Source organism: Mchenga conophoros, linkage group LG18, assembly GCF_057382185.1.
Source record: "Mchenga conophoros isolate Kocher_MC1m ecotype Shallow Benthic linkage group LG18, M_conophoros_male_GT1.1, whole genome shotgun sequence".
NCBI lineage: Eukaryota > Metazoa > Chordata > Actinopteri > Cichliformes > Cichlidae > Mchenga > Mchenga conophoros.
In genome coordinates this window covers 11,066,205-11,088,821 of record NC_140543.1, presented here as the reverse complement: position 1 = coordinate 11,088,821, position 22,617 = coordinate 11,066,205, and the positions used below count along the sequence as shown (strand labels likewise).

General features: G+C 40.4%; 1 protein-coding gene and 1 long non-coding RNA gene across 2 annotated transcripts in view; one reads left to right on the top strand and one right to left on the bottom strand.

Annotated features, from left to right (window-relative positions):
- Positions 1–22,617, bottom strand: part of ak5 (adenylate kinase 5) — a 106,401-nt gene that overhangs the window by 30,541 nt on the left and 53,243 nt on the right. Inside the window, exons 8-10 of the mRNA XM_085254678.1 lie at positions 18,699–18,772; positions 7,904–7,949; positions 4,657–4,701 (exon numbers count right to left, since the gene is read on the bottom strand). Coding sequence (XP_085110804.1) covers positions 4,657–4,701; positions 7,904–7,949; positions 18,699–18,772 — 165 coding nt within the window. The remainder of the gene's footprint in view (positions 1–4,656; positions 4,702–7,903; positions 7,950–18,698; positions 18,773–22,617) is intronic.
- On the top strand, positions 11,144–19,082 carry LOC146553275 (uncharacterized). Its single transcript, XR_014889522.1, has 3 exons — positions 11,144–11,188; positions 11,300–11,707; positions 18,715–19,082. It is a non-coding gene; the product is annotated as an uncharacterized LOC146553275 (long non-coding RNA).

Here is a 22,617-nt window from a genome sequence, read left to right as displayed (position 1 = left end):
AACACACATGAAAAGACCCAGGAAAACCGAGTTAACGATAAAAACGATAACAAAATAACGCTGAAAACCAATAAAAACCCTGAAAACCACACATTTCATACCTGAGCCTCAACTCTCACGGCCCGGTACCAAACGACGAGGCCCGGGGGTTGGGGACTGCTGCCCTAAGCCTCTTAACAAAGAGCAGTTTGTTAAGAGGCTTAGTGGTTTTATGAAAATATACTTTATTTTTATTTATATAGTTTATTAACTCACTGACTGCCAGTCACACTAGATAAAAAAATAGGATGGTGTTTGGTGGTGATGCTGGTTTCCCAATGATTGCACTAAATTTCTTTTCATTTGGCAACTGTTTGCAGTTGCAAATTAGAGGAACTAATTTCAGTTGCAAGGAGATTACAACTGTCCAACTCAGCAGAGCCGCTTCTAAAAAGACTGCAGATTCAGGGATCAGTTCCAACAACGTTATTCTATCAAGGTGTGGAAGAAGACCCAAACTGTCACCCTGTCACTAAGGCTCAAGCCTGCCATGAACTGGAACCTGCTGGAACACTGACATCACTCTCCACAATGAAGTAAGCTTTAAATTTCCATGAACTGAGAGAGGAATAAAGACGAGGCTTTCAAACCCACAGTAAGTAACAATGAATCTAACAAATGAAAGTGATCACTTGTACTGATGCTCTGATGCTTACAGAGTAATTCAGCATTTTTCAGCTCATTTTTCCAGCCCACATCTTACTGATGTGGTCCAGAAACAACTGGAAAAATAAATCTGAGTTTCTGTATTGCAGAAAAGTCTCCTGGAAAGGTTGACGGACGATTCCCCTCGCAGACAGTGCTGTTTTATTTTCATATCAGCGTGTTCTTTTTAAAAAAAAGAAAGTAAAAAACAAACAAAAAATGAAACATGTCAGCTTCCTTTCATACATACATGACGTGCTCATATTCATAAGGGTTCACAGAGCTCCTGCTACTTTGCTTGACACAACACTATGAGCAACCTGCCGGCAGAACAGTGGGTGGTAAAAGATATAAGAGCGATCAGACAAGAACGGTGAAGGTTTTATTCAACAGCTGCCAGCCAGAAGAAAGTTGTGAGGCTGTGTAAAATGTAAATACAAACAGAAGGCAGTGATTTGCAAATGATTTAAATTCTAGAATTCTTTAAAAATGAACTCTAGACCTAAAAAAAACAGCATTTCAAAGATCTTTTTCTTTCTTATAAAAAACTTGCTCATTTTGAACTTGTGATGATCATGAAAATGGGGAAAGGAGTCGATTTCTCAGTGTGCTGCATCACCTCTTCTTTTAAGATGTCTATGCTGTTAAACTGAATTTAATACATAGTTCAGTATCTGTCTATCTGGGAACTGAGGACTTCAGCTCCTGTGAGTGTGTCTTTCACACTACTAAATAAATGATTTCAGCTGCTCAACAGTTCGAGTCTTCCATTGTGATAGCTTTTGTTTCAAAATGCACCAACTGTGGACGGTGTGCGACATGTCATAGGCTTCTGTAAGGGCCAATGCTGTGAAATACTTGCAGAATGTGGTTCAGCAATGTGCTAATAAAGAGAAGCAAATAATAGAAATAAGAAGGATGCAAAACAGACACTGTCTGAATGGCAGTAAACTAAAAACTGTATATATCGTTCAGCATTAATGATGCCTTCACGAATTTGTGACAGATGCTTCTGAACTGTGTTTATAGCACATCAGATGCTTTTTCTCTTCTTTTTGCTAGTGTGCTCCTCTTTAGATGATCAAGGCATAGACGCCATTAACTGTCCCTCAAGTTCTGTAGACATGAAGTATACAGACAACCTCTGGGATGTCAAGCATTGGTGCAAGGGACGCTGCCAAATAGTGCCACAGACTCTCCTCTGCCCCCGACCCCTCCCTGAGGTTTCTTCCTGTTAGCAAGCACTGTCGCCAAGTGCTTGCTCAAAGAGGGCCGTTTGATTGTTACCTCACAGGTAAAGACTGTGATTTGGTACTAAAAATATAACATAATTGAATTATGTGAGCTCTCAGGAGCTCACTGATCTGCTGATCCGGGTCTGTGAAAAGATCCTCCAGGATACCATCCACTGTCTCAACAGTCACATCCAAGAAGTGACAATGATCATAAAGGAAAACTAGAGAAAAATCAGTCATAAGGGCATCACAATCAATCACATTGCACTGCAAAACCATTCACTTTTGGGGGTTGCCTTGTTGTTTAACTTGTTATCATGTTGACTTGCACCAAGACAGGCAGTCGTTTCTGTTTTCTAACTGGATAGATTGATATCCCTGATGTCTTACTGGCTTTATAGTGTGTCCATGCAGTCTGTCACAGAGTAATGACGGATGCTCATTTCATCTGCAATAATGTTACTTATTAACCTATTTAGTCTTTTGCTGTTCCTACTCCAGCTTTTGTTTGAGATATGCTGCTGGCATCAAATTAAAATGGCAAAAATACAAAAAAACAAACAAAAAACCCAATTACTCAGTTTTCAAATTTTCCCTTTTTTATTCTGTTTTTAAATACGTTAACTTCTGTTTTAATAAATTAGACTTTCTATTTTATTTTCCTGACAGCACAGTCGCAGATTGTTATAAATGGAGTGAAATCCTAAATGTTATCTTGATTGGCTGACCTCTCATTATACGGTATAAAATTTGTTCGGGAGACACATCTGAGTGTAGGTGACAGTTGTTGCATTTGTGGGTGACATTTTCCTCCAATTATCTGCTGCTGCTGTGAAAAAGCTTTTGGTCTGGCTCAGCGTCTGTTTTTCAAATCCTCCGACAAACTGGTGTTAATTCAGATCAGTCTGGATTTGTCCTGAGAGTCCATGAAAAGGGATTTTAGCACTGATATATGGGTGTGATAGAGAGCGCACACACACATACACACTCAGACTACTGATTAAATAACCTTTTGGTGACCGTATCTTTAGTGTTTTTCCACGGTAGCAGGGTTGACGGTGGTTAATGGAGGGTCTGTATGTCCCAGATCTCTAATTAACCTGCACGTCTGTCGTGTCTTCAATTAGCAGACTGAGCCACAGTGCCTCACTGTACTGTCATGGCATACTAATTGATCACAAAAAACTGAAAACCTCTTCCTCTAGGGGCTGGAAGTAACACTGAGCACAAATTGGAAACAGCAATGATGCATTTTTCTATTTTGTGACAAATATTACTTAGATGGCGTATATATTTGCACACGAGATTGATCTGAGAGCTGCCTTTAGAGTCACAATGCAGATTCAAGTTAATAAAAAAATACTGACAAAGATATTGGTTGTTCCACATGGAGGAGATTGGCAACTTATAAGCACCATTTCCACTGATTAATGTGATCGTTTTTACTTGTATTAACATTATCTGAATCCGTTAATTGATTAACAACATGGTTAACAGCATCCATCAGATATATTGTCTTTGACACGGATAATATTGGGTTTATATACCTCGTGGTTATAAACCAGATTAAAAAAGAAAAACAGTGAATCCCTACATTTGACAAGCTTAACCTAGTTAATTTTAACCAATTTGTACAGATAATTATTCTGTTTGGTGACAAAGTGATATAAACTTCTCTTAGATCTAGTCTATCATGGAAAATAAAATAGTAGAAAAGAAAAATAATGCATGCACTACTTTTTAAAAATGAAATCCATGTAATGCTGCAGAGAGCAGATGAACAGCACACGGAGTCCGGCACAATAAAAAATGTTTACATAGCACCAAATCACGACAACACGGGCCTTAAAACACTTTAAATTGTAAGATGATGAAGGCATGGACAACGTTATGCTGCCTGTAAAATCATTTAGCATGACCGGTTTGGTGGTGGGTCACCAGAGCGTACAGGGCGCAGAGGGTAATTAACACCACACAAAAAATAATTTCAGCAAAATAGACGAACCTGCTACATCATGTTTTTTTTGCAGTGTTATTTTGGTAATTCATCCCATTGTGTGTCTCCTGTGTTTTAACTTCTCTTTGTCGTCCTTCTGATTTCCTGATTGTTTCCAAATATGTGTCATTCTTCAATCATATCTAATCTTGTTCACTTTTCTTTTCCCCCTGTTTGTTTCCAGCGTGTCAGCATCTCCCTTTCTGGGCTTCTCGTGCCCCTTTAGATTCTTGGTTTGTTTGTTTTTTCCCCCTTTTTTGTATTTCATGTGCTTTCTGGAGCCAGTTAATGCCTGCTTTTCATTATTTAAACCTGCCTGTCAGTCCTGGATCTGGGTCTTCTCACAATCTGAGAAAATGGCCCCAAGAGTGCAATTATATGCAAATCAGTAACGTTAGACTTCGTGCTTTCCGTCATCATAATTTCTCTGAAAGGAGGACTTATTTAGGCTATGTGTGCCTAATAAATTGCTAAATGTCAAACCGCTGTTGAACTCTAAGTACTGTAGACACGCATCAGTTTAAATGGGTTGTTTTCTACTGACAGACACAAGTAAGATGAAGATATCTGTCACTTCCTCCCTAGTCTGACTTGTGTGTGTGTGTGTGTGTGTGTGTGTGTGTGTGTGTGTGTGTGTGTGTGTGTGTGAGAGAGAGAGAGAGTAAATTATTAACTAGCAGCTTGATGAGCAATCAGCAGCTGCTCTCTATCACCGTGCGTGCCCATGTTGTCAGCTCTTACCCATCATGAAGATGACCTTTGGTTTCTTCTGTTCTGTAGAATAACCTGTCAGAGGGAATAAAATCACAGTTTAACATGTGGTTCAGAACCACACACCCATATACTTGTGTCTCTAAGGCCCATTTTCTGTCCTCCTAACCTGACCTTGATCATCACAAGTAAACCTCAACACCTTTTTTTTAGGCTTAATTAAAAGTGTCCATAAATATAAAACATGCAATACAGCCGCAGTAATAACAAAACATGTAATGGCACAGTTTATTTAGCTGACGACATCTCCCTCCTGTTGTCTGTTCATCCCCTAAGGGGACTAATTCACGAGGAGAGGAATCGAGCATGTGCAATAGGGGTGAGACTCCCTTTGTGTGTGGCCGATTCGTCTCCTGTGTTTTTCCTCCTTTTGTGATTGGCTGATGGTGTGTGTTCTGTTGTTACACCCTACCACAGAATTTTAATTAAGCATACAGCGGGGAAAATAAGTATTTGACACATCAGCATTTTTATCAGTAAGGGGATTTCCAAGTGGACCATTGACACAACATTTCCACCAGATGTTGCCATCAAGCCAAATATTGACGTCATACAAACAAATCAGAACATATAAGTATACAAGTTAAACCACAATAAATAAAGTGAAATGACACAGGGAATAAGTATTGAATACATGGAGATAACAAGGGGCAAAATGACATAGAAAGCCAGGAGATCACCTGAAATCTGTCAGTATTGATAGAGAAATCCTGTCCCCTATCAGTACCAATTGATATCAGCTGCTTTAGTCCTAATTGATGGCCTATAAAGGCTCCTCATTACCCAGAAGGCACACAGGAAAGACTTCATGATGGGTAAAAGCAAAGAACTCTCTCAAGATCTTCGTAATCTTATCGTTGAAAAGCATTTTGATGGGAATGGTTATAGGTGCATTTCCAGAATGCTGAATGTTCCTGTGAGCACTGTGGGGGCCATTATCCGGAAATGGAAAGTGCATCAGTTCACCATAAACCTGCCACGATCAGGTGCTCCACGCAAGATCCCTGTCCGAGGAGTCCAAAGAATAATCAGGAGGGTTCTCCAAGAGCCAAGAACCACTCGGACAGAACTTCAGGAAGACCTTGCATCAGCAGGTACTGTTGTTTCAAAGAAAACTATAAGCAATGCACTGAACCGCCATGGCATCCATGCACGCTCACCACGCAAGACTCCATTGCTGAACAAAAAGCATGTCAAGGCTCGGTTAAAATTTGCGCAACAGCATTTGGAGAAGCCTGTGGATTATTGGACGACTATAGTATGGTCAGATGAAAGCAAAATTGAACTTTTTGGCAGTCATTCTACACACCATGTTTGGAGAAGAAATGGCACTGCTCACCACCCCAAGAACACCATACCAACAGTCAAGTTTGGGGGTGGAAGCATCATGGTTTGGGGCTGCTTTTCAGCAAGGGGTACTGGCAGACTTCATATTATTGAAGGCAGGATGAATGGAGAGATGTACCGGGACATTCTGGATAAAAATCTGCTGCCATCTACCAGGAAGCTAAAAATGAAAAGAGGGTGGACATTTCAGCAAGACAATGATCCCAAACACAAGGCCAAGGAAACAATGAAGTGGTTTCAAAGAAAGAAAATCAAGTTGCTTAAATGGCCCAGTCAATCACCTGACCTAAATCCCATAGAAAATCTATGGAGAGAACTGAAGATTAAAGTTCATAAAAGAGGCCCAAGGAACCTTCAAGATTTAAAGACCGTTTGTGTGGAAGAATGGGCCAGAATCACTCCTGAGCAATGCAGACGACTGGTCTATCCATACAAGAGGCGTCTAGAAGCTGTAATCACCAACAAAGGCTTTTCTACAAAGTATTGAATAAAGTGTGTTCAATACTTATTCCCTGTGTCATTTCACTTTATTTATTATGGTTTAACTTGTATACTTATATGTTCTGATTTGATTGTATGACTTCAATATTTGGCTTGATGGCAACATCTGGTGGAAATGTTGTGTCAATAGTCCACTTGGAAATCCCCTTACTGATAAAAATGCTGATGTGTCAAATACTTATTTTCCCCGCTGTATATTTGCAGTTTCCCCATGCATTACCCCGGATGCTAAGTAGGAAAGGTTTTGTGAGCAATACTTGTGCACAGAGCTAAAGCGATAAGCATTTGACTTGTGCGTTTTAATATTTCCTGTTTAGTTTTCCGAGGAAAAACATTTTGTAAACAGCGGCAGTTTGTTTACATGAAACAGAAGCTGTAACCTTCTAACTTTATCACGCAGTAAATACAGGTGTGCTCAGACACACTGCTTTTGCACAGTTGATCAACTTTATGATTTTGGCAATTGCAATGACATCATCCTGGTAAATTCATGCTCCGTGGAGGCACAGCTCACTAATAGTTATAACTCTTGTGGAATCACTGGAAAAAACTGTTAAATCCAAATAGAAAATATCAAGTGGTAGCAAAAATCTTCTTCTTTCATTTGGCACAGGCACATCTGCCTCCATCCTGCCCCTAGCATCTTCTTCTGTCACTAACCCTCTGCAAGTCTCCATGTACTACATCAGTCACTAAATATAAAGTTCCTATTCTCAACCTCCTCTTATTCCTTCCTGTCCTTTCCTCTTGCTGTATCTGAAAAGCCCCCCCCTTTGCCTTTGGCCAGCAGTTCCACCCTGTTTGAAAACAGCACAGGGGGTGGTCGTCCTTAACCCAGTGCCCGAATGATCCGTTACAGAAGTCACATTCCTGATGAGCTGCATGCTTGATTTGGCAAAGATTCCCATCCTGACGCAACCCTCCTCATTTATCATGAGTACACTGGCACACGGTTTCCCCATGGCTGGGTTGGTAGCAAGAATCATACCAGTAACATAATAATGAAAACAGTTTGTACTGTTGGATAATGAGATAAACATCAGGTCTAAGTGGCGACAGTGAATCAACAGATGAGCCTCCCCTCGTATTACACAATCAATACTGTTGATGCAGAACAGTGCTGACACACACACACACACACACACACACACACACACACACACACACACATACACGGCTGCAGGGAGCGGTTCATTGTGGTGAAAAATGGTTACATGACACTTGGCATTTACTGAGATGAAACATTTTGTGATGAAATGCTAGACTGAGTCGACTGCAGGCAAAAGGGACTATGGTGGAAAAGTAGGAAGAGTGTTACTTTGCTCCTTTTTAAACTGAAAATCAAATAGCAGTTATTTCCTCAACTCACTTTCTGTGTTTCCTTCGGCGTATCCGATTTCTTCCTCCTCTTCAACCTGGAAGAAAGTGAGAAATAAAGGTCTTTAGGTTTTATTTATGTTCATATTTTTCCAAAATATGTTTCAAATACTGTGTTTGTGCAGCTCCACATGCTTTCCACATATGCCCCAGTGTATTTGTTTATAAACAGATACACCCATAATTAATAGTAATAGCTACTTTCAAAAACAATCTAAGAAGGTGAGAAGTAGTTTAGAAAATTCCATCAAATAATGAGTTTTAATAAGCACATTTGAAAGAGGATAGTGAATTTCCACAGCTGTGAGACTTGGATAGCATTAAACAAGCTACTACAATCATCCAGACTTCTGGTTTCAGGTTTTCGGCCCTGCCTGCACAAGGTTACTTTCGATCAACCGCAGGAGAATTGGTGCGATATTGGCTGCCAAAGTTTCTCTGGTAGTTCACCTCAAAGGTAATGGGTTAGGCTGAGGTGAGGGCTGCGTGAAGGCCAGACATCATGCTCAAAAACAACTTGTTAATAGCTCCAGGTTTGTACACAAGGGAATTGTCATGCTGAAAGATTGAATCCTGTAGAAGCAAGGCCAAAAACACAGGTTGTCCATATACCGCTGGTCATGCCCACAGCATTCGACAAAAGAACACAGAAAAAGGCTTCTTCTTCTTCTTTGTGTGAACTGCTTGTCAAATGGTGATTCTGGAAATCACTCCTACCTCGACATATTTCTGATGTCCTATTAGGGGTGTCTGTGTTTGACTGTTCAGCAACTTCCTGAAACTGACAACCTGATGTTAACAGCAATTTTGTGGCATGATTGAAAGCACTGTGAGGGAGAGCGAGGTCTCAAGGTTTGTGCTTTCCCTTTTTTTTTTTGTTGTACAACTATTGGCGCTGTTCATGAGCAACAACATAGAGATGCTGCCTGAAAGTATAGACTGTTTTCCCCTATTTTAAACAGGTACCCAGGATGTTGTATTGGCTGTTCAGATTGGGTATAAACATATTTGATTTGCAACACTGTAGCTCAGACAGACTGTAAACCATCTTCTAGAAGAGATAAAGTATGTATTTGAAAAAGAGATTGGGCTGAGTGTCCCTACAGAGCAAGCACATGGTGCTAGCCTTGAGGAAATGTCTCTCAGTAAACTGTGATGGCAGAGCAACGACCTCACGGCAAATTGAGCTCTAAAGCTGGCTAGAAAACTTTGTCACTTTAAGTGGATGCAAACTGCTTCAGCCTGTTAAAAATAATAAACTAAAATAAAAAAAATCCCAAGTGTCATTTGTGCAGATTTTCCTTTTCATTACTATGCTCCTCAGCTTCAGCCATCTGGATCACTCTGGCATGCATTACCTACTAATTACTCAAGTGATACCATTATAATGTGTTTAATTCTTATGATTTAACAGTCCGATGAAGGCAGAAGCAGACAGGAACATTAAGACCTGAATAGGTGATGAGAAAAATGGATAAAATGAATACTCGAACACAGATGACAGTATCGCAGGTGTGATACTTCTGGTATAAGAGCAGGGACCCTTTTAGACATTAATTTGAAAGTATAAGGAATGGAGATACACTGAGGTCATTATTCATTATTTTAGGACTGTTTGAGGGGCTGACACTCCACTGAAACTGCTCTTTTCAGTCTCTGTGATCATCTTGTAATGGGATCTGATGCAGGGAATTGTTCTGTGCTCATTTTGCTTGACCTCAGTGCGGCCTTTGATACCGTTGACCACAATATTTTACTTAATAGGCTAAAAGTTTTGGCTGGATCAGCACTAGACTGATTTTCCTCCTATTTATCTGAAAGGACTTCTTCTTCTAGGGTGAGAAACTTCTCCTGCTACACTGCTTGTTTAACCTTTGGGTTCCACAAGGTTCATTCCTGGGTCCCCTGTTGTTCTCTTTCATCATTCAGTCTTTTTCTGGCATTTCTTATCATTTCCATGCTGATGACATTCAGCTGGTCATGTCCCACCAGCTGGATTGACTGTCCACCCTGATTGTTCATCCCGGATTAGTGATTGGCTCTCCAATAATTGCCTTGTTTTAAACTGTGAAAAAACTGAGGCCATTTTCAGTTGTGAGCTGTAGTCTTCTCCTCTGAACTAGAGAAAAATGCTCATGCGTTAGTATGATTACACCTGAGTTATTGTAATGCCTTTTATACTGGCTTAGACAAATCATCTCTGTCACACTTCTAAGCGATACAAAATGCTGGTGCCAGACTCCTACACACTTCAGCAAGCAAGCTTGCATAAGACTGATTTTATTCTCTTTACATTGGCTCCCAGTTGATTTTGGAATTCATTTTTAAATTCTCACACTTGCATCATGCAGAGCAGTAAATGGACATGCTCCGGACTACTTATCTCAGCTTCTTGTGAAATGCACTGTTGCTCACTGTCTAAGGTCTTTTGGTTATCCCTTGTATAAGACTAAAGCTAAGGAAGAGCCTAGCACTAAGGCTCCAGATCAGTCTACCATTCCAGCTCAGATCAGCTGAGTCTTTGGAGTCTTAAAAAAACCCTTTTCCTTCTGCTTGCATTCTTTTTTTTTTTTTAATCTATGTTTTTAATTATTTTTACTCTGTTTTAACATGGGTCACTTTTGATATTGTGTTGTAAATGTTGTTCAGCCCTTTGTGACTTTTATGTATGCGAAAAGTGCTATTTAAATAAATGTTCATTAGTTCATTAAATAGTATCAGCAATTACTACAGGTTGAGATGAAGAAATTCAAATGAATAATTTCAAAAGGACACAGAAAACTGTAAGTCAGTCAAGCACCTGCTTGTAGGAGTGTAAAGAAAAAAACAAACATGAGCTCCTCACTAGTGTTTTGTTGGCAGTAGAAACTATTCAAGTCTTGACTCAACACATTTAAAAAAAAAAGACAATTGTCTCTAGTCTAAACAATACATTATATGCTTAATCACCTCCATACTTTTCTTCAGTTCCCACCAAAAGGCATGTGAGAAAACTGAGCCTCCAACCTCACATTTGAGAGAAAAACATTGAAAGTGAACCTAAATACTGTGTGAACTCTCTGTTAGCCAGCAAATAACTTGTCTAACAGGTGTATCACAGATCCTTAGTCAAAAATGTTACAAAAATGAATGGCTTGTTATCAGGCCTTTGCCAAACATGATGGCATGCTGAAGAGGTAATCAAACCATTTGATTCAGCTGTGTTGGAGTAGGGATGCATCTAAAAGCTGCAGGATAGTAGCTCTCGAGGACCGGGATTGGGCAGCCCTGCCCTAAGGTGAACTGCTAAAGTCTCAGTTGTTACCTGGATTTCATGTGAAACATACTGTATTGTTCAATTCTTAGAGAAGTAAAGTAAGATGAGTTGTTCTTGTGTTTTATGGAGCAGTTTGCAGTGCGGAGAGTCGTAGAGAGATCGGGCTGCCTGCCAGGAAACACATCAGAAAGCAGCTAAACATCAACTGCAGACTGTTGACTAAAGGAAGGATGACTTCTCTTTATGTTTCCATCTATTACTGGTTCTTGACTTCACATTGCTCTGTCGCCTGGTTATGATTTATACGTTTGGCTTTTTGCGGCGAGGTCAATGTGAAGCTGAAATTGGAGAAGAGCAGAGATGTGACGTAAAGTGAAGGAGAGCACTGTTCCTGTTAAATAAATGCCGTCAGTGTGGGGGAGTGCTGGGTGCCAACGACAAGCCAGCTTGGCATGTGGGTACACCAACTGGTCTGATGACTCAGAGAGAAACACATGCACAGCGAGCATTGAGTCCACGTGATGGAGATGAAACATGCAGGTAACCACACACGAGCCGCTGTAAAATCCACCAACAACAACAAGACAACTTTTTTTTTTTTTAAATTCTCATGATGTGAAGACTGTATGTTATTGCTAGATGTCACAAACACATACTCCTACACAAACATCTCAAAACCTAAAGCTTGTGTCTGTATGAGCAGCTCTATGAGAATCTTCACTGTGCACTACCAAATATAACTGTCAACCGATGTTGGAAAGGCATCCGGCTTTTTCTTAGATCCCTATAAATGAGGCAAAAACTAATATAAAACATCCATCTGAGTGTGGGACGTATGGAAAATTCATGGTGTCCCTCAGCAACAACCTTTTATTATTTGTATATAAAATATGTCTGTAAATTATACTTTATGCTAGGGCTGTTCATATAACGATATAGATTGGATAACGACATAAAAACGTCTATCGTTTCATTTTACGCTATCGTTTGTTTCGTGGTGTCGCAAAATAAACTGTTTACGGCAATATTTTTTCATCGTTTTGATGGTCACTGTAGTGGCTATATTAATTTCTTAAAGTTCTCTCTTTCTCTTATATTTAATGTAACCACACTACAGACGGACAAGTGCCTGTTTTTATGCATTGTCGTTAGCAACAACGACGGTAACAGCATCGCGTGTCCGCTTGTTTATGTTCCACACAAACCTTTCACAATAAAGCTCAAGATCCTGTTGAGACTTTTCAAAATAAACTGAGTCACGTGAAAGAGCAGATTAATTACGGATGAGAATTAAAAAAGAGCCGCCAGGTGCTAAAAAATAAACCTTAGACTCAAACGTTAGAATAGGCTTTTCCCCGCAGCACGCCGTGTAATAAATACTCACAAAGAAAACGGCGGCCGTTACAACTTATGTCTAAAAATGTATCGTTTCATGCATCGGTTAAAACACTCGACTCCAGCTGGAAAGACTTCCCGCAAGTCGAGCTGCCCGAGATTCACAGAATTTACAGAAAATGTTACATTTTTGTGATTTATATCGTTATCGGGATGATAGCATTCTTGAGATTTTGGTCATATCGCACAGCCCTACTTTATGTCATGACAAAGTACAGCAGAGGCTGGTCACGAGATTTGGTCATGAAACAAAGTTGGGGACAAATTTATATTTTGATCTATTGATGCCACACGTGGAAAGTTAAGAAATGAATAGATACAGTCATGTAATAAAGTTTTCACAGTACAGCATTGCTGATTCCGCAGGGTATAAGAAGAGTATAAGAAGCAACTGGGTGCTGCTAGCCAAATTACCAGCCTGTGTGAGCAGCTCTGTGAAAGCAGTTTGGTCAGACTGTGCAATGCTCGAGAATACTTTGGAAAAAAAAAAACTGAACAATTATGGCTTGTTTGGAAGAGTTTCAAGGAGAAGGCCTCTCTTTTCTAAAATGAACATGGAAGCATGGCTTAGGTTCACAAAGTTGCACAAACTTTGTACAAACCACCAAACAAACCACAAGACCTCTGGAACAATGCCCTCCGGATGGAACATTCTATTTGTGAAGATAACTAAACAAAGCATAACAGCAAATACGTAATACTAACTGTCCAGCAAGGTCGTGAAGGGATGATGATTTGGGCTTATTTTGTGCACCTTGGAGTCACTGAGTCCACCATGAACTCTTCTGTATACCAAAGTATTCTAGAGTCAGAGCATTCTGAGCCATCTGTCTGACAGATAAAGCCTGGCTAAAGTTTAGGGAAAGTGCAACAGGACAATGATTCCAAGCACAGCAAAAATAAGGTTTTGCAATGGTCCAGTTAACTGAAATGGTGAAGCAGGACCTTAAGAGAGCTGTGCATAAATAAATGCTCTCAAACCTCAACAAACTGAAGCAACATTGTAAAGAAGAGTGGGTCAACACTCTTCCACAACCATGTGAGAAACTGATAGTTACACAGGAAATGATTACTTTGAGTTAATGATACTAAAGGTGGAGCAACAAGCAACTGAATTATGGGGTACTCTTTTTTTTTTTACATGATGGCAGACAGACATGCTGATAGATGGATAGATACGTAGGTAGGTAGATGGATGAAACCAAACAAAAAAGTGAGAAACTACAATATTGAAGTGACAGTCTAAGTTTATCACTAACAAGACCTGTCCCTGTTAGAGGATGTGTGCAATGCTTACTAGGTGAGGTAAGTTAAGGTGCAGGTAGTCTGAAGGGTTGCTACCATACAGACAAATAATACAAGAAGCAATCATATAGATCATCATCTGGATAGATATAGATCATACAGATAGAGAAATGTTCCTCTATGGAGCAATATCTATATAGAAACTGTCATAAGATTTTACACAAAACCAGATTAAGAAAAAATTGCTACTGCAACCAGCATCAAGAGACTTGGTGCTGGTTTGTAGAGAGTCATGGCAACAAGTCATTGTCTCTGTCTCCTTTCCCCTTCTGTGATGTGGGCTATGTGGTCCAGAGGACAAAAGATCTCCTCAGTATCTCAGTGGTGCAGGACAGCAGCTGCAGTCTGTTAATGATACACCGTGCTGGGGATACTGGTTGTTGCCTGTGATGGACAACGGTTTATTGCAAATTTGTGCAAATTCCATGCCCACCATGGTGCCTGCTCTCTTAACGGCCTATCTATTCACATACCATCCCCATTCTTAATGTTGCCTCCGCAGCAAACCGCTGTGTTGAGGAGAACACTGGAAACTCCTGACTGGAAGCTGGAGTTTACCGCCGATGTTTATTGACCCAGTACAGCCTGCTCTGCCGCTTCCAAAGTGGCATCCGGGCTGACATCATCACGTCTAGATGCGACCCCACCAGTGGGGCTCAAAATCCCTCAGACGAAACAGGATGATGACTTTGTTAGCAGCAGTGGAGGATGCCTCTCCATCCATCTTCATTTCTAAAACCAATTCCCTCACATGAGACTCTCTTCATGAGTCATCTGTATAATCTAATTAAACTGTGGCTGTCATCTCAGCTTTTCAAACCACAGGACCACAATACTGAACTGTCATGTTGATTAACAGATACGATCACATCGACTGAGGAATGATTGTCCTGCGCATAATAATGATGAAAGCAAAAGACGCCATTACACACATTTCACCTTTAAAGAAACCAACAGTCACCGCAGTAATCTCCTCTAGTTCCCTGCAGGGATCGAGCTCCGTTAGATCATGTTAGAAGTGTTCTTGTTACTTTTGTTGTGTAATTAACAACTGAGGTGAAAAAAAACATCCAATGCTCTTTTTAAATTAGTAGTGCTCTTGTCAAACTTTTCTCATTTGCAACAAGCTGAAAAGTTTTGATCGTTGTAACGATGCACACGTCTGCAAGAGGTTACCAATTTAAAAAGCGGGTCCTACTGTATAATGAACCATGTTGCTTCAGTACACGATATTCCATATTTGTGCATGTCAAGTCTATTCTTTTAAATGTTTTTTGGCCTTTATCAGCTAAAACTATAATAGATAGGAAAAAAATCAATACATTGCTAAATATGAAAGTCTGTCAAGACATCTCTAACCTGGAGATAGCTGTGTTTGCAACATAGCAAATATGCAGATGAACAGTGGAGACTTTGTGGTTAAGGCTGCTGAGTAAGTTGAAATGTTTTGTGTTTTCATTTTTTGGCTCTTGAAACTGTAACTGTTTCCTCCAAGCTGACTACGTCGGCTGTAAGCTTCAAACTTTTCAAAGCAGATTTTCCAACATGTTACGATCAAAAAATGTTCTTTTTCTGGACAGTACCCATTTAATGTCACTGACTACATTTCTAAAAATCCCCTGAAAGGAAATTCTTTTCTGAAATACTTGCATTCTCCTCCGATTCATGTGAGCAGATGCATTTTTGTTTATTTTCTGGATTAACAGGATTAAAGGCTTGCTTTGAGTTTCATGCCTGTCTTGTGCATCCTGCCTTTGTATCTGGTCAAATTAATCGACCATTCACACAGCAGAATATGACAAAAGGAAACATTCACAGCAGTTAGAGGATTTCTCTGCATTTTTCACCAGTTTAAATAGTTTGATATAAAAGTAATCACATTTAATAAGTTGCATTACGTACTTTTAATTACGATGTAATTAAAAGTATAGCATTACTTATTACTGTTTACCAGGGTAACTACTAATCCATATCACTCAAAGCACAACCATGGCTAGTAGTCTACAGAGACACATCTAATACAAAGGTTACTGTGATGAAGCACAAAGATGTCCCACTATAACCCCTTCTTCCCTTCTCATTTTGCTGTTTGCTTTTTGTTTTTCTGTTGTTATTTCTCCTAAAAATGATAGAAATAATATTTAGATTATTTAGATGTGCCAGTAACCAAGAGGGATTAAGAACCTCAAACCAAAAATTAGTACCTTAGAAAATATACCTGTACAGTAGGTGTCCCTCCATCATGAATAAATTAGAGATAGTCAGAAATAATTGGAGGAAGCGTCCAAGACATTTGACACCAGAGACCAAAAATAGCCACTCTGTCTCGATGTCTCCCTCGTCTGCAACCTTCCTTCGTCCACACTCTAACAAAGTCTTTCTCCTTTTCATATTTGGGGGCACAAATATGGGTTGACAAGGTGGCACGGTGCCTTTCGACTGCAGAGGCAGAACTGTGTCACCGCTCCACACAGGAAGGGTTAAATGGGAGAATCACTGACTTCAGTGAGCCGACTTTATCATTGGTCTCGAAGCGACTACGTGACATCAGTCAATAATTATCGACCATCCTCACATGAAGTTCGCTTTTGTCCGTCACGACAAAGATTGTTTTATTAGGAAATCGCAGCTGGCCATGAAGCTCTGGAGACACTCAGCAGTATTCTGGCTCTCAGGTCTCAGAGAACCAGCTGTGAGAGTAATTCTGTTTATGAGGCTGATAATAAGGATATCAATAATTTTAACTGTATAGACACTGTGTGTCTGGCTGAGAAGAACTTTAGGACAATGTACTAGGTCCATCTCAGAAAGCTGATAAATGGATGTCTCTTAGACACCAGCCCTTTTTGTAGCTCCAGTGTTTGATGTTTCTTAGGGATGCACCATTTTCTTTGCTTATTCTTGGCTTTGAGTGTTTCGTCCCTTGTACCCCCTTACAATTTGTTGTTTCTTTCAGTTCAGCCAAGACCATTATAGTTGACATAAAGTGTTCTCCCATCATAAACACTCACCAATCAAAAACAATACTCAGGTAGGCTTTGGCATTTAAACAATGGTCAGCTGATACTAAGGGATCCAAGGTGTGCCAAAAAAATTATCCCTGACACGCTTACACCACTGCCACCAACTTAGATGGATGTTTGTACCATATTCTGATCTTACCTTCTAAATGTCAGAGTAGAAATCGAGACTCATGAGACCAGTGTGGTCTTCTGCTCTTGTAGCCTATCTGCGTCAACGATGCTCTTCTGCATATGGTTGTAATAGCTGATTATTTGAGTTACTATTGCATTCCTATCAGCTTAAAGCAGATAGTTGAGTTGAGCTGAGTTGCTTCTATGCAAAGCTGATAGTAGGAACAGGAGCAACTTAAACAGCTAAAGTGACTTAAATATTGCACTCAATATATTTCGCAATTGGATGTTTAGAAGGGTATAAACTGGGCCATCAAGCGATTTGGGCCAGCACTGAGATTATCAGCTGTATCAGCTGATCCATCAGGACTGTGGGCTAGGTGAAATCTCCACAAGCCTGTCTGGATTCAGGCACTTTGCCCCATTCATCCTGAAAGATCCTGTCAAGCTTTGTTAGATTACAGCGATGTTGTTTGGGTATCCAGTCGAATGAACAACATCGGTGGAGTGCACATTTGTATTTGGGTGATTGCTAGATGTGTAGAGCAGAAGTACCAATAAGAGATGTAGAACTTGAGAAAAGTAGCAGCGCATTACAAAAGAGAATGATGACAGTGTGACAAACCGAAAAAAACAGCAAAAACTCAATTTTATTTTGGCTTCAGCTTTCACTCTGAGGGAAATTAAAGAGCTATCAACATGAAATGAAGTAAAGTCAATAGAGCAGGAGGCAAATATGTAACACAAATGTGGTCAAAAAGTTACTGTTCTCGTTAGGTGAAACTGAAAGGTGGTGTAGCCAATAGTAACAAGTAACAAAAGTAAAAGCTGTAGGTGGTGCTTTCCATTTAAAAATACTTTGTTCCTGTTCAAGCAACCCCAGGATTTAAATCCCCCTGCTGATGAATCTTTACACCAACTTTACTGATGCTCCTGAAGAAAAATACAAAAGGCGTGAATAAAAACAGACTTTAAAACGTAAAGGTGTATCTTATTAAACAGGAGAAGAAGAGAGGGAGGGGGGAGACTGAAAAAGCCTTTCATCCCACTATGAGTGAATTACTGCTGAGAAAAATACTCCCAAATCCAACACAGCTGAGCAGCCAACAAGAAATGGAGTCAGTCAGGAGCAGCTCCCAAGTGTGAATTCAATGGACTGAATAAACGTGAAGAGGTGTGCTGCTGAGAGAGTGTCTATACCCAGAAAACTGGTTGGAAAACTTACACAACAATAAACAACCTCCATAAACACTTCAAAGGGAAAAAAAGTTGGAAGAATGAAGTCAAAGAAAGGCGAACTGACCGAGAGAGACAGGCAATTTGTTTCCAGACATTTGGAGGCGGGAAATGAGATGGAGGTCAGGGTTACACTTTACTGACTGCAGGAGAGTGTGGAGGAATGAAGCTCGTCTGAATGGCAGCCAAGCATTACACAACAATATTCACCATCTTGAGGCTTTTTCAGCGCTCAGTCATTCAGCGTTTCAGATGATGGGTTTACTGTTTGCCATTTCTGAAAATGTAATTTGATTCTGTAATTTAGTATTTTACATATTTTATATTATTCATGTGAAAAGTTGTTTTTTTTTTTAAACTTCTGCAAAACCCAGTGGAGCAGAAAACGTAGTTATTGTTGAAGCTTTTAAATCCCACCAGAAAAAAAGTCAAACAGATAGTTTTCATTGTTGCGATCTTACCTCATCATCCTTACAGGCAACATCTGCCAGACTGCTTGTTTCACCAAGAAGACTGAGATCCAGCTCACTGGGACCTGCAGACAGAAAAATCCACAACAATCTTAAAAACGTCATTTGGTTTCTTGTTATTTATGTCACTGTGCATTAGATTTTGAGGCTGAGCCAAACAGTGATTAACATATCTCCATGTAAAATGTATTTTTTATTTTATATTATTTTCATTACTTTTAGGTTTAAAATTATTAATCAGAGTCTTGATGCTCAGCAAATTCCCTCCACTATTGGCATCATCAGGAGGGAATACAGTCTAATGTACTTTACTCACTTTGCTACATGAAAACCATTTGATGCAAGATTTTACTGGGAAACCTTAAATATCATAAACCTGGCAAAAAAAAAAAAGAAATTAAATATTAATCTTTGTATAAACGAGGTCTAATTTGCATCATCATTTTTGCTCTATCTACTACCTTTCACTGCTATTTCTGTGCAATTTTAAGTTTTCAACAGGAAAAAAAACCCCACCATCAGAGGAAGCGCCAGCATCTTCCCTAAGATGGGCATTCATGCAATTTCAAACTTCCTAGAAGTTTTTCCTATAAAAGCATCCTATGTGCAGGAACAAGCCAGATCTACAGAAGCTTCACTGTACAACCCACATCCAATACTGGTGTGCACACAAGAGCTGACATCAAAAGCTGAAAAGTAAAACCAATGGAAAAGTGCCAGAAACTGAAGATCCTCGAATTATGATTCAGGCCTGTCTTCAAAAGTGAATCAGTTCCTATATACTCGCACATTAAAATGCAAAACTTTATCAATAAATGCTTCCATGCGTTTGGATTTTGTTAAGGCTGAGATTTAGGGTCATGCCAGGTTTGACGCATTTGCACACAGAGGAAGGTGTCTGCTTAGCCTCACCTCTGTAAATTGATTCAGTGACTTAAATAATATAAAGGGCCTGCTTTGAGAAAAGTTAGTCGTGGTTCTCAAACCGACAAGGTTGCCAGGCCTAGTAAAAGGCTACACTTGGAGCATAATTGCTCAATCGTGTCATGTAGTCAGTGTAAGAGGTCACCTAACCCTGAGCTGCTGCTGGTTGACAATGTCCCAGTTCCTCAAAATGACCTGCAGGTGGACAGATCATGTATAACACCACCACTCAGACCTGCACCCCTGACTAACAAACATGCCTGTACCCGTGACCTGAGCAATCGTCTGAAAACTGTTGCAGTAAGGTCTTCTGACTGCCTGCTGTGTTCTCCACATGTGATGGCTCAAAAAAGCCCTGGCTATCACATGAGACATTGTTTTGAGGGTCTGCGGCCACCCTCAGTAAGTATTTTGAACCCATTGAGATGGGGTTGGCAGCTTCCGCGGGCAATGCCTAACCGTTGCTACGCGGTTTGGTAGGTGGAAAGCCTGCATTTCGTCCTGACACGGCTATGGACTCACTTTTGGTTATTGTGATTTGACAAACCATGGGTTTGCATTTATGGGAGGGGGTGTTACGGCCCTAGCCTCTCTCTCTCCCCTGAGGGTGCCTGTGTGGGCGTGTCCCACTACCTCCCCTGCCTGAGATGCCACCTTTCCCTCCTGTACAGCTGACTCCCATCAGCAATTAAGGGTATTTAAGCCCAGAGCAGGGTGAGCTCTGGGCCAGAGTGCCATTTTGTGTGTTTCCAGCTAGTGAGCTGAGTGTCTTGTGGTGTTTCCAGCTAGTGAGCTGCGCTTTCCTTTTGACTTTTTGCCTTACTGACCGACGCCTGAGTTTTGTTTGTTTCTTGTATGGTGATAACGGCTTGTCCGTCTCTTTTAGTTGAATTACTTCAATAAAACTGTTTTATTTAACTGTTTTGCCTCCCTGACTCCTTTTTCTGACCCGGTCACTTTTGTTACTTCCCCCTCCCCGCCTAGACCCCTCAGGGGAACGTAACAAGTTCAAAGAAGGCTGTGTTTCTGTTTATTTGTATGGTATTTAGCATGATTAGCAGATGTCTGTATCAGTGCATTGTCCTTGTACAGTTTTTAGATGCTGCTTGCTAACCAAGCTTGTGAGTATTGGCTGATTACATCCTCTTTACCAACTCTTTTTCAGATTTGGTCATTTATAGGTCCAACAGCAATAGTAACTCACAATATAAGGTCCACAAACATAACAGACACTACGTAAAATGTCTCAATACTTCCAGTACTGCAAACACAGAAAAGTACAAACTTTCCTCTTTTGTTTGACATGTGTAGATTTTACATATATTACACACAGATTGCACAATCACAAGCCACTTTCATTTTGCAGAGGACATGTGCACGTCTGCATTTTGCATGTAACATAACAGCATACATCTAAGTTAATTTTGCTATCATAAACACCTAAACCTGAACAGAGCCTGAAGTTCCTGCTGTCAGAAAGCAGACAGGAGAAGATGCAGTGATAAATTCAAACACATGGCAACGTCATCCCCTTCCACAGTGGAAATGGGCTGTGAACAACACTTCCCCTCAACAGGTTTTTTTTTTCAGTGCCTGCTGATTAGAGAACAGAGTTAGATTGTGTGATGATACAGCTTCAGACCGTCAAGTGGATTTGAGGGAGACGAGAATTTCTTAGATGCATTATGATAAACAGTTCACAATCTAAGAGCCGGCAACATGTCAGAGTGCATTTTGCCCCTGCAAAGGGAGCGGCTGAGGTATGACTGTGTGGAGGGTTTTGTTTTGCTGTGATGGAACCAGTGACGTGCAGGAGGTAGAGGCCACACTTGTCAGCAGCACTTGAGTCTGGCATGCATACATCTGCAGTAGAATAGAGAGTATGCTTAATATCCACTGGAGAGGACTTTTTTCTTCCGTAATAATCACGTAGGAGGTGAGGCTGCGGGACAGCAGCGGCCTCCCCTCTCCTCCTCTGGTACTAGGAGCAGCAGATGGACTGAGCAGCAATCTTTAGATGTGACCTTAACTTCAGCCTATTTATTTTTAGCTTTCACTTGATCGTTTTGTCTCCCGCATCTTCTTCTACATCAGCAGATTGGTGCAGATTAAAGGCATCCGCTGATCCACGAAACAGTAAAGTTGAAGCGAAAATGCACACCCACGTGACCCGGAGATCTCTTTTTTCTTCTTAAGCGTGTTACAAAAATAAATCTTTCACACTGCATGCACTCCTCTTGCTTTTTCTTTTGATTCCTGGGTTAACACCTACTGGGAGTCTCTGTCATGTACACACATATAAATGCATCTGAAAGGGCACATTAATTATCGTACATATGCAATCTTTGTGAGAGTCTACTGGTAGTATAATATTTTTACTTAATAAAGATCCGATTCCTGCAAAGATCATTTGGAGCAACCATTTTTGAAGATTCTGCATCGCTCAAGTAGTGTGAGGTACAGTTTCCCTCCTATTTCTGTTATTTTTAAGTTGTGCTGTGAAGCAGACTGCTCTCAAGTGTGCTGTGAGGATCAGCAGAAGTGTGTCAGGCAGCTGTCAAGTTGCAAGAGGCAATTTTGATGTGAAGGATTGTGGGAATGTTGGCCTTCCTCAGTCATATTAACTGATTGGCCTTTATCACTCAATGTACAGATTGTGATGGAAAGCGGGCATATGGGTGGTCTGAGGGTCAATTAGACTTCAATTCCTCACTGCAGGCAAATATCCAGGAAAACGGGCAGTTTGATTGGTTGTCAAATAGCCAGTGCTTATAATCTGTCCCTTGAATCCCTACTCTGCTTCCTGCTGTGGCACAGCTGTGTCTGAGCTATGTAACATGATATGATGAATCACAGGCGTTAAGCTAGCAGATTTCCTAGTCAGTTATATTTATAAAGTCCCACGGACACAAGATGTTCTCAGAAGGCTTTGTAATCCCTGTAGCATACAACCCTCTCTACGACCCAGAGTCTCCCATCACACACT